General features: G+C 38.6%; 1 protein-coding gene across 5 annotated transcripts in view; it reads right to left on the bottom strand.

The window, feature by feature from the left end:
- Window positions 1-11,234, bottom strand: part of ZFAND3 (zinc finger AN1-type containing 3) — a 361,587-nt gene extending 350,353 nt beyond the window's left edge. Inside the window, exons 1-2 of one of the 5 annotated variants that reach the window (XM_056818160.1) lie at window positions 11,048-11,234; window positions 8,528-8,827 (exon numbers count right to left, since the gene is read on the bottom strand). In XM_056818160.1, coding sequence (XP_056674138.1) covers window positions 8,528-8,598 — 71 coding nt within the window. In that variant the 5' untranslated portion in view covers window positions 8,599-8,827; window positions 11,048-11,234. Of the gene's footprint in view, window positions 1-8,527; window positions 9,140-9,457; window positions 9,609-11,047 lie in introns of those variants that run through there. The other 4 variants (XM_056818159.1, XM_007483822.3, XM_001370109.3 and 1 more) reach the window with 4 other exon arrangements.
- Window positions 11,235-14,525: the final 3,291 nt, after the last annotated feature.

Genomic DNA, 14,525 nt, shown 5'->3' with positions numbered 1-14,525 from the left:
AGACAAACTAGTTAAATTATATATAATAAAATGTTACATAGGAGACTAAATATATAGGCACATATACAATGTTATACACAACCACAAAAAACTTGAAAAACCTCGTTTTCTGAATGTCAGTGGCAAGTGAAAAAGAAATCTGCAAGCGGAGATTATACAACATTAAAATGATATAGTATCCATCCCTTCCTAGGTAGAGGTAAAACAAATCATTAAAATCTTAGAATCCTGGAATTGAAAGGAGCCTTGGAAGTTAAGCAAACAAATTTCAATCTGAAGCATAAAATTCCTCAACATCTCCATTCTGGCCTCTCTTTAGAAATATCACTAGCTCCCAAAGTCATTGTTTTTATAACTGAAATACACCATATACCTCAAATATACATTCTCCCCTATGATATGTAAAATTTTTGTATATCCTCTTTTCACTGAGTGAAGGGCTCTATATCAGATCCAAATGGAATTATTGTTCTAAGAGAGACCCAGAATACCTCTTTAGGTCAGAGTTTTTAACTTGGCCCCTATATGAGGGTTTATGCTATAATTTACTGGGAAATGCATTTATCCCTAATTTCATCAAAAGCTGTTATCCAAAATTTATTTTGAATATAGTCTAGTTTTTACAAAAGCTACTTAGCAGCTAAAGATGAGCACCCTAAAAAAAAAGAAAACAAATTCCCATCTAAGCAAAGGCTTAATATTTTTTGTGTCATAGATACTTTACCTGTCTGGTGAAGCCTAAAGATCTCCTCTCAAAATGTTTGATAAAATACAAAGAAAACCAATGATATTGAAATAACGATGTAATCCCTTTGATTCTCTAAATCCCACATGTAAATGCCAAATTAAGAATCTCTAATCTAGGAGCAGCTGGGTGGCTCAGTGGATTGAGAGTCAGGCCCAGAGATGGCAGGGTTCAAATCTGACCTCAGACACTTCCTAGCTGTGTGGCCTTGGGCAAGTCACTTAACCCCTATTGCCTAGCCTTTACCAGTCTTCTGCCTTGGAACTAATACACAGTATTGATTCTAAGTTGAAAGTTATGGGTTTAAAGAAAGAAAAAGAAAAAAGAAAAAAAGAATCTCTGATCTAAAAAGGCAATCTAGGTTTCCATTATAATAACTCCATTTGGATCTGTATCATATAATAGGGCCCTTCACTGAAAGAAAAGAGGATCTGCTGAAAGAGAAAGCTAAGAATCTATAGAATTGGGGGATGTCTTTGAGAACAATAATCCCTGACTCAGAAGGAATCCTTTCAATCCCCATTTTTAACCTCATACCAGTTCTATTGGACTCCCCCCACCTCATTACAAAACTACTGAACTCCTAAATCTCTAGGCCACTCAAAACTGGTTCAGTGCCTAAACCAAAAAGAATTAATGCCTTTGGTTTTATTTCTTCTAACTAGGATGAAGCAAAATAGTGAGTAAGGTGTAGTAAACCCATCTTGTACTATTTTCCACTAAAATCAGTTCGTATAAACCCATCCAAAAAACAAACCTGTAGTCAAAATCTCACAATAAATGTATCTCTCAAACTTAACACAGGATCCATAAAATCATTTCTTTGGTATTGAGCTAAGGAAAGAAAACCTGAGTCATTCATTAGCCATCATAAGAAGCCCTGAATTAAAAATTAATTTTGTATAAGTTCTAATTCTAATAATTGACTAAAGGAAAAAAGAGATAACTGGCCTAAGAATGGGATTCTTCCACTAAGCATTATATAAGCTTAAGCTAGAATACAATTAACTACATAAAGACAGTTATATAATAGAATTTAAGCCAAACAGGTATACTACGAGATAAAAAGATCTCTCATGCCAATTCTAGACCCCTGAGATGTATTAGAGACAGTGTAATATAACCCAAAGAATGAAGACTAGTTGTGAAATCAAAAAAGATCTAGGTTCAAATTCTGAACCAACACTTACTGCCTATGACTATAGGTAAATCACAACCCCTTTTAAGACTGTTTTCCTCATCTGTAAAATGGAATTAATGATTTCTATTTCATAAGGTGGCTCTTAAAATTCAAATGAGAATGAACAGACAGCATTTTATATACCTTACAGCTATAACCATTATTTTCCATAATCTAAACACGAGTCCCACAGAGTCAAACAGGACAGAAATCTAAACATTTAAGTCAATATGCATTAAAACTGAACAGAGCTAACAAAGGATAAGGATGAATGAGTTCTCAGCAATGGTAGAGAAAACAGTCATACTGACAAGAAAACCAATTCATTAAAATTTAGGAATACCTAAACTATAAGAGAAAGCTTTGCTTCCTAGTTTGTAAGGCTACCCTCAGGTCTTTCTCTGAAAGTTTAGGTCCACAAAGGTTGATCAGTTCACTATGATGTTGTAATCCCAATTCTAGTCACAGTATTTGTTATGATCAACATAAAATGTATGTAGGACAGTGAAAAAAAAATACTGGAGTCCATAGATGAGGGCCTGTGTTAAAATCCCACCTCTGCTCACATTATATTCAATAAATCCCTCCCTTTCTTTGTTCCTCAGTTCTCTCTTCTGTAAAACGGGAAGAGTTGAACTCTATAATCTCTAATGTCCTTTCCAGCTCTAGATCTACGTTAACAATGTGCACTACAGAGCAAATAGAATCTACAGAATAAAATATTTCTGGCTTATTTTGGAATTTGAACCTCAATCTCAAAGGAAATATCATTTATTATCCTACACTAGATTCTCAGGGATTAGTTTGCCTTTTTTTCCCCAAAGGATTCTTGCCCCTCTGATTTTTCCAGTCATGATTGTTTACAAAGACAAACAGTAAACTTTGACACCAAGAAAGGTTTATGAGACCTTTAGTCAGATGTTTATTCCAAGACTTCTAGTCAAATTAAGGTTTAAAAAGGAACCATCCATTTGCCCTGTGTTAAAAAATCCTGATTCTGGGAAACTACTGTCTTTTAAAATAATGGAAATAGAAAAGTTAAGTTTAAGAAACAAAAAAGACCTATAATACCCTTGCTTTCTAAACTGTTCTTTTGAGGCAGTTAGGTGACTCACTCGATAGGGAGATGAGAGGTCCCAGAATCAAATCTAGCCTTCATATATTTCCTAGTTGTGTGACCCTTGGCAAGTCATTTAACTGATTGACTAGTCCTTGCTGCTCCTCTGTCTTAGAACTGATACTAAGACAGAGAGTTAAAGAGTTTTAAAAAGAACTTTTTAAAGAGTATTATGTGCCAACTCCTATGTATTTTATGGAAAGTAAATGAAAAGGAAAAGTTGGCCAGTTTTTAATGTAAAGACACTGAATTTTATTCTCTGCTCTATATGCAGTAATATATATAAAATCATCAAAGGTGTAAATTAACCACATAAACAAATTGTGTATCTTAAAATGTTTCTTTCAGTGGTTTACATAATCAAGGGGTAATCAGTGGCATCACTAAAATGTACATTTAACTGATTGATGATTCATGTTCAAATGAACTAGACAATTGAAGATACTGCTAAAGTATAGCAAAATGTTCTAGCCAGAAGACTTAAGAAACAAAACTAGATTCTATCAATAATCATAGAGGTATAAGCTCAAGCATGGCAAGCAAATGATTCGTGTATTGTCAGAAAGAGTTGATAATATTCTATACAAACTCTAAAGCCTGATCTCAACATAAATATCCATTAAGCCCCATTATTATTATTTTTAACCCTTACCTTCTCTCTTGGAAAGGCAGAAGAGTGGTATGGGATAGGCAAGGGGGGTTAAGTGACTTGCCCAAGGTCACACAGCTGGGAAGAGTCTTGAAGCCAAATTTGAACCTAGGACCTCCCATCTCTAGGCCTGGCTCTCAATCCACTGAGCTACCCAGCTGCCACCAAGCTCCATTATTTAACAAAACTAGTGAGTAAGCCTTTCAACTGATCAAAATGAAATGGGATGAAACTAATCATAATATATTTACAATATATTTGTATCTATTTTTTCAAGAATGGAATTTATTTTGTATTTTAAAATTACTTCCAACTTTTAGGAGTACCTCTTCATTTTAAAAAAACCCTATGAATATATTTTCTAATTCTTTCCCTTTATCTCTAAAATCTACAGATTCTTTAGTAAACTTGTTCTTGTATAGGGTTTACAATGGTTATCTTTAACAGGCCTAGTTAGAAGACAAAATGCTCCATTAGGACAAAAAGAAAAGTATTTCTCCTTGGCAGGTGCCTAAGGAAAAGTTATCCCATATGATTTGTTTTGTGACATAATCCAGCATTAATTTAACTTTCTCATTATCAGAAACATTATAAATTTATATTATTCTTACTATAATCAATATCTTATATGGTCCTTAATTATTTACATAGACACTCAATACTCTGAATAATACAGTATCTCATCAAAAAAATAATTTGGGATCTCAGCAAAGGAGGTGTTGTCCAGCGGACTGAAGATGACAGCTCATCCATACCTTATCACACCATGTCATGGTTGTCTAGGAACTTACATTCATCAATGTCCCCTCTTCAGGGGATCTGCTTGACCTGCTGAAAGTCTTCTTTGAGATCCTTTGATATTCAGAGAGGATGGGTGCGCACTTGAGCTATCAATTATTTTTCATATATAGCATCTGACCAGCTTGCTTTCTTTTGTTATAAATATTTCTCAAGGATATTCCTTACAAGAGTGGTTTTAAAACTCAAATAGAAATGCATCCCTTGGTTACTTATTAACAAAGAAAATCACTAACATTATCTATGTTGGACTGTATTTTTATTTATTTTCTTAAACATTTCCAATTACATTTTTGCCTACATTGAGTTTGATTCCTCTTATTGTGTAAGTAAAAAAGATGCATCTTAATGGGGTACAGCCATAGTCTCTCCCATGCTCTTTGAGACACTAATATTAAATAAAGCTTAAACTCTTTTGCAACACAGAACTTCCTGTTACAGAAGTAGAGCTCTTCTTTAAAACCTTTAATGAATGAAAAGATTTGACAAGATTTTAGAGCTTAGACCTACAGTATTGCTCAGGAATATCATTTCAGTCTTTCCTGATACTCTCCCATCACCTTCTCCACTGACCTATAAATACATAATTCTTGTACTATATTTACAATCTTCGCTCTATCCCTCTATGAGTTCTATCTCTGAGTCACTTTATTTCAACATTACTTTCAAAAGTCAGTGTAAACTTTTAGTTCATTAGTACATTGCAGGTATTCAAACCATTTAAGATGTTTGGATCTCACCAAAAGAAACAGTAGAAATAACATTTCAAATTTGTCATATATATACACACATCAATCTATGACTCACTGAAATGCAATGTTCAACTTGAACTTCACTACAAGTCTAAATATTATGAAATAGAAATGTTCTACAATATTATTTCATCCTAAAAACAACAACCTTGTTATAATACATGTGAAATCAGAGAGCAATTTGGTATAAATTAGGGTAGATCGTTTCAAGACCAGGCAAAAGGAAATTGGTTATATATGTAAAGAATTAGAACATGGATCATTAACTTTTTTTATATTATAGAATTCTTCTCAGAATGTTTTTAAATTTATAAAGGAAAATATATATTAGAAAAGAAATCCATGATACTTAAAAGATGTTATTTTTTCCTAGTTCATAATCCAAGTTCATAACCCCTAGCCATGAAATACATATCCATGGACCCCTTTTTGAGAGTTTGTGGACCCCGGTTAAGAATCCCTGTGCTATAAAATGACTTCATCTATAAAGGAATTATCACTCAAATAGCAACAAAACTGGATACAAATTCAAATGGATTAAGAACATTTGCCATTTGTTAATTCCTTCCTAAAGGGGGCCCAAATATTTCCACATTTAACATTTAGCTATAACCAGTTTCTCAAAGTGATTAATGGCATAAGGAATAAAAGCCAAATTGTGACAATAACAACAGAAATATCATTAAGTGTGGTGTCAATAGAAGTTCCTCTTAAGGAATCTATCTCCCTGGCTTCCTTCAAGTTCCAACTGATATAAATATATAAGAATGTATGAATATATATAAATAAAATAGATTGTTTATATTGTACATAGTTGTTTGTAAATTATAGCCCCCAATGAACTGTGAGCTCCCCAAGAGTGGGGGTTGTCTTTTGTCTCTTTTTGTAACTCTAACACCTAGCAACAGTACCTGGCACATGGATGGCATGTTTACTGACTGATTCCAAAAGCAGAATTTGAGGTTTGGGTCCTTAACTGATTTACTTTTTAGAGATACAACTCCCATAGAGTGCCTGAATAAAGAATGTTTTCAAAGAAATTTCCCTTTCCTGAAAATAGGAAGGCAGTTAAAACCCTAAGAAATCTCAAAATTCCTCCTATAAAAGATATCCAACAAGCTCAAAAACTCCCAGTCAACATCACTGCTACCATTTCCTTTTATGAAAATACATACTCAAAGTTTTCATTAATAGAGATCAAGACTATCTAAGACTTCAATGGTATAGAGAACACCAGACTCCAATAAAGCAAGTCAGCACCTTCTCCACAATTCAGTCAGAGTTGTGTGGCACAAAGACAAGTTAAATGTCTTTTCTAAAATCATACAGTTAGTGTATGTCAGAGGAAGGATCAGAACTCAGGGATTCTTGGTTTGCAGAAGAACCCTCCATCCATACTGACTAGCACCAGAAAGATGCCCCATTGAGAAAATGGCTGTACATATATATTTGATATATATAGGATAAAAATAAGGCATTATTCTTGGCCTTTACTATTAAGCCCAAATATAATTTGAAGAAAAGTCTGATATTTTAAAAACTTTTTTCACCTATAAAAACTATAAGCACTGTTCCTCCTAGGCAAATTAAGGTCACAAAAAGCTCCAGACCAAGTATCAAAAACACAAGTCCTATTAGGTTAGCATAAGCCAGGAACAGAAATAGCAATCTCTCTAGCTCTAATTCAGAAGAGTATTGCTAAAAATAAAAAATATCTTCCTCAACAATTTTAAATGTTTCAACAATGCTTTGAATAATGGTACCAAGAAGACAAACTTGTTGCTAGGAAATCGACCTCCAAAACATCATGAGTATTGGTTGTCATGAGCAATCTAGCTACTTTTTTTTTTAACTCTTACCTTCTATTTTATAATCAATACTATGTATTGGTTCCAAGGCAGAAGAGTGGTAAGAACTAGGCAATGGGTGTCAAGTGACTTGCCCAGGGTCACACAGCTGGGAAATGTCTGAGGTCACATTTGAACCTAGGACCTCCCATCTCTAGGCCTGGCTCTCAATCCACTGAGCTACCCAGCTGCCCCCCAATATAGCTACTTTTAAGCCAGATATCTTTGTATAATAAACTACAATCAGATGATTCTTGTGACACCAAATTTTTTTTTCAAGACACTAAGCACATTAAGTCTCAGTTTTATCAGGATGAAAGAAAACTTCAGTCAAAAAAAAACATTTATGCCTTTAATACCTTATCTTAATCCTATGGCTTATTATCAGACTTGCTTTGACCTTCCACTAGGAAGTGCCAACTGTCATTAAAAAAAACCATCAATCACCGAAGTCTAAAGATTTCATTCCCCACCCCCACCCCTTACAATATAGAAAAAGGACAACCATATATAAAGCACCTGCTGATTGAGCTACCTTCACTAGCCAGACTGATTAGGCAAGATGTTTGACAGGAAGATTTTTGTTGTGCCTTTTCTATTAAAAAAAAAAAGACACTAAACCAAACTACTTTTAAGGACAACTCCAAAAAAGGCATGACATTACTTTGCCAGAATGCCTCTTACACCAGCTCAGGGTTTTGCCCTCGATAAAGAAAAGCAAATGGGGCACTGGGATATAATCTAGGAAGTGATGATGCAAGTCTCTGGAGGATAGGGGGGAGGAGGGTATGCCCTCTTGCAGCCTGGGCACCAGCCCAGACCCCAATTTGGATGCTGGGGGAGGGGGAAGAAACTCAGGAGGGGGGAAAAACTCCGGGGGAGGAGGGATTTGCACTGAGAGTTGCAATTCTGCGCGCCCCACCCCAATTAAGAAGGGAAAGGGCAGAAAGGTGAGCAGGGGGCAGAAAAGTGAGAGGGAAAGGGGAATAGTAAAGGTGGTGGGAAAGGGGACACAAAGGCTTGAGCGGAAGGGGACAAAAAGGTTCGAGAGGGTATGAGATAGAAAAGTGGGTGAAGGAATAAAAGGGTGCAGAAGAGTAGAAAAGTGGAGAGGAGATAAGGAGAAGGGGGGCAGAAGGATGCAGGGAAAGATGATAGAAAAGTGGGGAGAGGAAGATAGGAAAGTGGGGGGAGGGGATAGAAAAGTGTAGGGAGGGGAATATGGGGGGGAAGGAAGGAGGAGTCCTGGGCACAACTCCCTCCCTCTTACCAGTCCAGGCCCAGCCTCGGGACACTGCCCCAGCTCCCCCCGTAGGCCCGACCGGAGCCTAACACTGCCCCCCCAACCCCGCCAGGGCCGCAGCTCGACCCACCCCCCTCCTCGCCCTTGCCCGCCCCGCGCCTCTCCCAGCGTCCCAGCTCCGGACCCCAGCACTCACCCCCAGAAGCCGCAGGGGCACCGAGGCGGCAGGCTAGGCGCTTTGCTGCGCTCGCTCCCGGCGTCTCCCATGGTGCTCGGCGGCAGCGGTGCTCGGCGGCGGCAGCGGCGGCGACGGCAGCGACGGCGACGGCGGCCTGGGCCCGTGGAGGACGAAGCGGAGGCGGAGGCTGAGGAGGCGGCAGCGGCGGCGTCGGGGGGCTCGAGGCGGGGGGAGGGGGAGCGCGCGGGCAGGCGCGAGTCCGGGGCTCGGAGCCGGGATTCCAGGCCGGTCAGCTGGAGGCGGGCCGCACCACTCGGCCTGCGGAAACAGGGGTGGGAGAGGCGGTGCGTGGTGAGGGGAGGGGAGCCCGAGAGGAAGGGTAGGAGGTGTGTTGATGGAAGGAGGGACCCACGGGGGAGGAGGGAAGACCCGGCGCCCTCGGCAGGTCCCACCGCCGCTCCCTGGCCCGAGAGATGTCCCCGTGTGGCGGCGCTGGCCCCCCTGGTCCCCCCGCTGTGGGCTAGCGGCAGCCGCGGCGGAGCCCCGGGGTCTAGCTTACTTCGTAATACACACTCCTCCCCGCCCCTCCCCGGAGGCTGCGCTGACCGGACAATGGCCGCTTCCTCCTCCTCCTCTCCCCCCTCCTCCTTCCCCAACTTTACTGCCCCACCCCTCCTCGTGGGTCGAGAATGGTCTCGCCTGTGGGAAGAGCCGACGCCAAGGCCCCAGCAGCTGATCAGCTGGGATCCGGGCGTGCCACTCTAACCCGGCTCCGCTAAGGAGAGACATGGGGAGAAGGGAATCTGCGAGCAGAAACCTTGGTGCCCCTACTTTCCGGTTACTCCGACACGGACATGGGATATCTCGATATCTCGAAGATACTTTTAAAAGGAAGCACTCTCGCGCTTTTCCTTTCTCTAAGGAAATGGGAGAAGGGCTTCTGAATACCTGGAGGATTCTTGCCCCCCCCCCCGAGAGTGGTAGATGCAACGGGGGGGGGGGTGGAGGGGTTGGGTGTAGAAGCGGTTGTTTAGGGTGAAAAGGGGACCATTCCCAAGAGCAAAGGTGACTGGGTGCGCATGCGTCCGGGGAAACCCTTTCCCCGCCTCTTGCGACCTGGGTCGGGAGGAGGAACTGAGTGTGCGCCCGGAAGTGAGTGGGCGGGATCTGATCCTTTCCCCTCCCCAGAAGTGTCTTGAGATCCCTGTGGTACCCGCAGAGGACCTCTCAGTATTAACCTTTTCCCCAGTGTGTGTTTCTTTTCCTCCTTTTATTCCTTTGGCTCCATTCGGAGCCAGGAATCCAACCGAACTCCACTCCCTTTTTTACTTTTCTTTGTATTCCCAGTGCTTAGCATAGGATTCATGGCTCTTGTAGGCACTTTAATAGATGCTTTTTGACCTGGTTTGTCCAGGGATCCACCGGGAAATGTTCGTGCATTTGAAGAAGCAACCTACCCCACCCCCTTCTCTGAGATGTTTGATTCCCAGAATCACGTGGAAATTAACCCATGTCTTCATTACCCCGGCAAAAGACCGACTTAAGCTTTTTCTTCAAAATTTACTCCTTTTTTAAAGACACATAAATTGATGCGCTTTTTTTTTAAAAATCATAAACTTTTGCTGACTTTACCAATGGCCAAAGAATACCCCATCTTCCTTTTTTCCCCAGTTTTATCGAATTGGGAAATTTGAGAGAAAGAGAGAATTTAGTGTAGCAAGTTTGATTTTTGGAAAGGGGAATCTTCTGAAGACTCCTAGGTCTAAGAATGAGAAACTAGAAAACAGGCTTCATCAGTTCAGCAATAACAGTCCCTCTACTTGCTATTTCATATGATGTTTCTTCTTCCTTTATTTTAAAAGGCACTCTGGTCCAAAGTATCATTGTTAGAAACCGATTGGTGTTTCTAAAAGGAAAATAATTTTGGTAGCCACCAAGTTAGACTCTTCTCCTAATGACTTTTTTAACCCATTGGTGAGCAAAATCTTAAAAAACACACTTTCTGTGTCTACAGCAGATATACCTCTTTCTTCTCAGTTCTAGAGATGGTTTTAAGATACACAAGATTTCCTTTTCCTATATATAATGTAAATATATTCCAGCCCTACCATTTTATTCCTATATAATTATCTTGGTCTTTGTTATTTAGGTTTTCAGTGTATCTGTTGGCCTTTAATAAAGGGCAGCAATCACATCTATTTAACTTGCTATCCTTCTAAATAAGAAAAATAATGATATAAAATAGCCAAGGCCAGAGTGTTCCTTACATTACAAAATTATTCTTGATAAGTTATAGGTTTCAAATAAATATGCAGTTCATAAAATTAATGAATCCATAATAATATCTACTCTTCTATTGCCCTTAAATCTATGCTCTGAAAAATGGTAGAGTGGATTTCAAGATTAGAATGAGGTGGTTATAGTAACTACATTAGCATCCTAATGATTTGTGATGGGGAAGCATATTAGAAAGGAAATAATGAGATTAAAATACACAATTTCCTAAATTACTGAATATTCATGTAGCTACCAGCTTACCTGTCTCTACTGAGTGGGTAAGTTATAGCCAGAGATCTGAAACCAGGGAGAAATTGTAGCAAAATCAAGAATTAAGCTTCTGTTTCCACTTCTGTTGTAAAAGGTAATCATTTGTTAGTTTTAAGTGAAAGCTATAAGATGTTGAAGTCGGGTTGGGCTTATGAGAGTCCACCAAGCCTGTAAGAACTTGGGAAAGACAGGGCATCTCCCAGTGAATTATGCCCCAAGGTTAGGTCATAGAGGAAGTTCTGAAGGTTCCAATCACAGGCACCCTAGTCACAGAGCTCTCCAGACAGGCCAAAAATCTAGGAAAGAGGAGGATCCAATTATTTGCCATATTGTCCTCCACTACCAGGGGATTCTCTGCCCCCATAGTACTTTGGGGTGATTCAGAAAAAAAAGAGAAGTAGGCCAGTATATGTTATTTCAATACCTGGTTGCTGACTAAATTCACACCAGGAGAACTTTGGACCCCTTACACAACCAATATGATGTAAAAGCTGAGGTCAGGGTCAGAGTATTTCATACCCATCCTAGATGTCCAGAGTTAGGTTATCTACTTGGAGAGGCAATATAATATTCAATAAAAAGAATATTTGGGTTTGTACTTGAGGACCCATATTTGAAATCTGGCTCTGCTACTTGCTCCATTGTAACAAGCTCTCTTTTAGCCCTGAATGCTTGCATCTATAAAATGAGGACTTTCTTGTTCTAAATCCATGATTCAGTTCATACTCCTGTGAAATGTTTGCAGTTGGTAGGCTAAGTAGAAGCAACAATAAATGTAGTTGACTCACCTTAAATACCTTTGAAGAGGGAGGTGGTTTAGTCGCTTGTAAACTGGTTAATTGTTTAATCATCACTCTGGGTGGATGGTGTTTTGAAATGGGTGAGGTTTATTTAGCACTGATGAAGTCTTGATGTATTGAGATTCAATAAGAAAATGTTGAGATTAAAATGGAAGACCTCTCAAAGAATAATCTGTGGAAAACAGTATTGGCAGAAACTAGATATAAACCAGGATCTCACACCCTATACCAAGATTAGGTCAAAATGGTTGTATGATTTTGATTATAAGGAGTAATACCATAATTAAATTGGGGGAGCATAAAATAGTTTATCTGGTAGATCTATGGTGAAGGGAAAAATTTATGACCAAACAAGAGATAGCATTAGAAGATATAAAATGAATTATTTTCATTGTGTTAAATTAAAAATCTTGTACAAACAAAACCAATGTAACCAAGATTAAAAGGGAAATAAATTGGGGAAAAAATTTTATAACATTTTTCTGATACAGGTCTAATCAAATTTCTAGAGAATTAAGTCAAATTTATAAGATTACAAGCCATTCCCCAATTAACAAATGTTCAAAGGATATGAACAAGCAGTTTTCAGATGAAGACATCAAAGTAATCAATAATCATATGAAAAAAATGTTCTGTATCACTTGATTAGAGAATTGCAAATTAAAATAACTGAGATACTACCTCACACCTATCAGATTGGCCAGTACAACAATAAAGGAAAGTGACAAATGTTGGAGGAGAAATAGCAAAATTGGGACACTAATGCATTGTTGGTGGAGTTATGAACTGATCCAGCCATTCTAGAGAACAATTTGGATCTATGCCCAAAGGGCTATAAATTGTATGTAGCACCATACCAGAGATCATAAAAAAGGGGAAAGAACATACTTGTAGAAAAATATAGCAGCTCACATTGGGTTGGCAAAGAATTATAAACTGAAAGGATGTCCATCAATTGGAGAATAGCTAAACAAATTGTGGTATATGTTGGTGATAGAATACTAATGTGCTATAAGAAATGATAAGCAGGATGATTTCATAAAAAACTGGAAAGATCTATATGAACTGATGTGAACAAAATAAGCAGAAACAGGAGAATGTTGTACTCAGTAATAGCAATACTGTACATTGATCAACTTTGAAAGATTTAGTGTACTCCCCAATGATCTAGGATAATTCTAAAGGACTTAACAAAGAATGCTATCCAACTCCAGAGAAAGAACTGTTGGAATCAGATGCAGATGAAAGCATACTATCCTGCACATTAGTTTATTTACAATTTTATTTTAGGGTTTTGATTTTATATGAGTATTCTCTTACAACAGTGACCATTATGGAAATATGTTTTGCATGATAATACATGTGTAATCCAGATCAAATTGCTTACCATCTCTGAGAGGGAGTTGAGGGAAGGGAGAGAAAAAAATTCTCTCTCTTTTTTTTTAATTAATTAATTTATTTTTTGAAACATTGTTTTATTTGGTCATTTCCAAACATTATTCATTGGAAACAAAGATCATTTTCTTTTCTTCCCTCTCCCCACCCTCTCCCATAGCTGGCACATGATTCCACTGGGTATCACATGTGTTCTTGATTCGAACCCATTTCCATGTTGTTGGTATTTGCTCCAGAGCGTTCATTTAGAGTCTCTCCTCAGTCATATCCCCTCCACCCCTGTAGTCAAGCAGTTGCTTTTCTTTGGTGTTTTTACTCTCACAGTTTATCCTTTGCCTGTGGATAGTGTTTTTTAGTTCCTTGCAGATTGTTCAGGGACACTGCATTGTCCCTAATGGAGAAGTCCATTACGTTCGATTGTACCACAGTATATCAGTCTCTGTGTATAATGATTTCCTGTTTCTGCTCCTCTTGCTCTGCATCACTTCCTGGAGGTTGTTCCAGACTCCATGGAATTCCTCCACTTTATTATTCCTTTTAGCACAATAGTATTCCATCACCAACATATACCACAATTTGTTCAGCCATTCTCCAATTGAAGGGCATCCCCTCATTTTCCAATTTTTGGCCACCACAAAGAGCGCAGCTATGAGTATTTTTGTACATATTTTTTTCCTTATTATCTCTTTGGGGTACAAACCCAGCAGTGCTATGACTGGATCAAAGGGCAGACAGTCTTTTATTGCCCTTTGGGCATAGTTCCAAATTGCCCTCCAGAATGGTTGGATCAATTCACAACTCCACCAGCAATGAATTAGTGTCCCTACTTTGCCACATCCCCTCCAGCATTCATTACTTTGCTTTGCTGTCATGTTAGCCAATCTGCTAGGTGTGAGGTGATACCTCAGAGTTGTTTTGATTTGCATCTCTCTGATTATAAGAGATTTAGAACACTTTTTCATGTGCTTATTAATAGTTTTTATTTCTTTGGCTGAGAACTGCCTGTTCATGTCCCTTGCCCATTTGTCGATTGGAGAATGGCTTGATTTTTTGTACCATTGATTTAGCTCTTTGTAAATTTGAGTCATTAAATCTTTGTCAGAGGTTTTTATGAAGATCATTTCCCAATTAGAAAATTCTCTTATAAAATTCTTATACTTTCAGAAAACTTACATTGAAAATTGTTATTATATATAATTAGGAAAATAAAATATATTTGAGAGGAAAAAAAAGAATAAGCTACATGGTGTATGGCAGCTAGGTAGCATAGTGGA

Source organism: Monodelphis domestica, chromosome 2, assembly GCF_027887165.1.
Source record: "Monodelphis domestica isolate mMonDom1 chromosome 2, mMonDom1.pri, whole genome shotgun sequence".
In the NCBI taxonomy this organism is placed as follows: domain Eukaryota; kingdom Metazoa; phylum Chordata; class Mammalia; order Didelphimorphia; family Didelphidae; genus Monodelphis; species Monodelphis domestica.
This window is presented reverse-complemented; position numbering and strand designations above follow the sequence as displayed.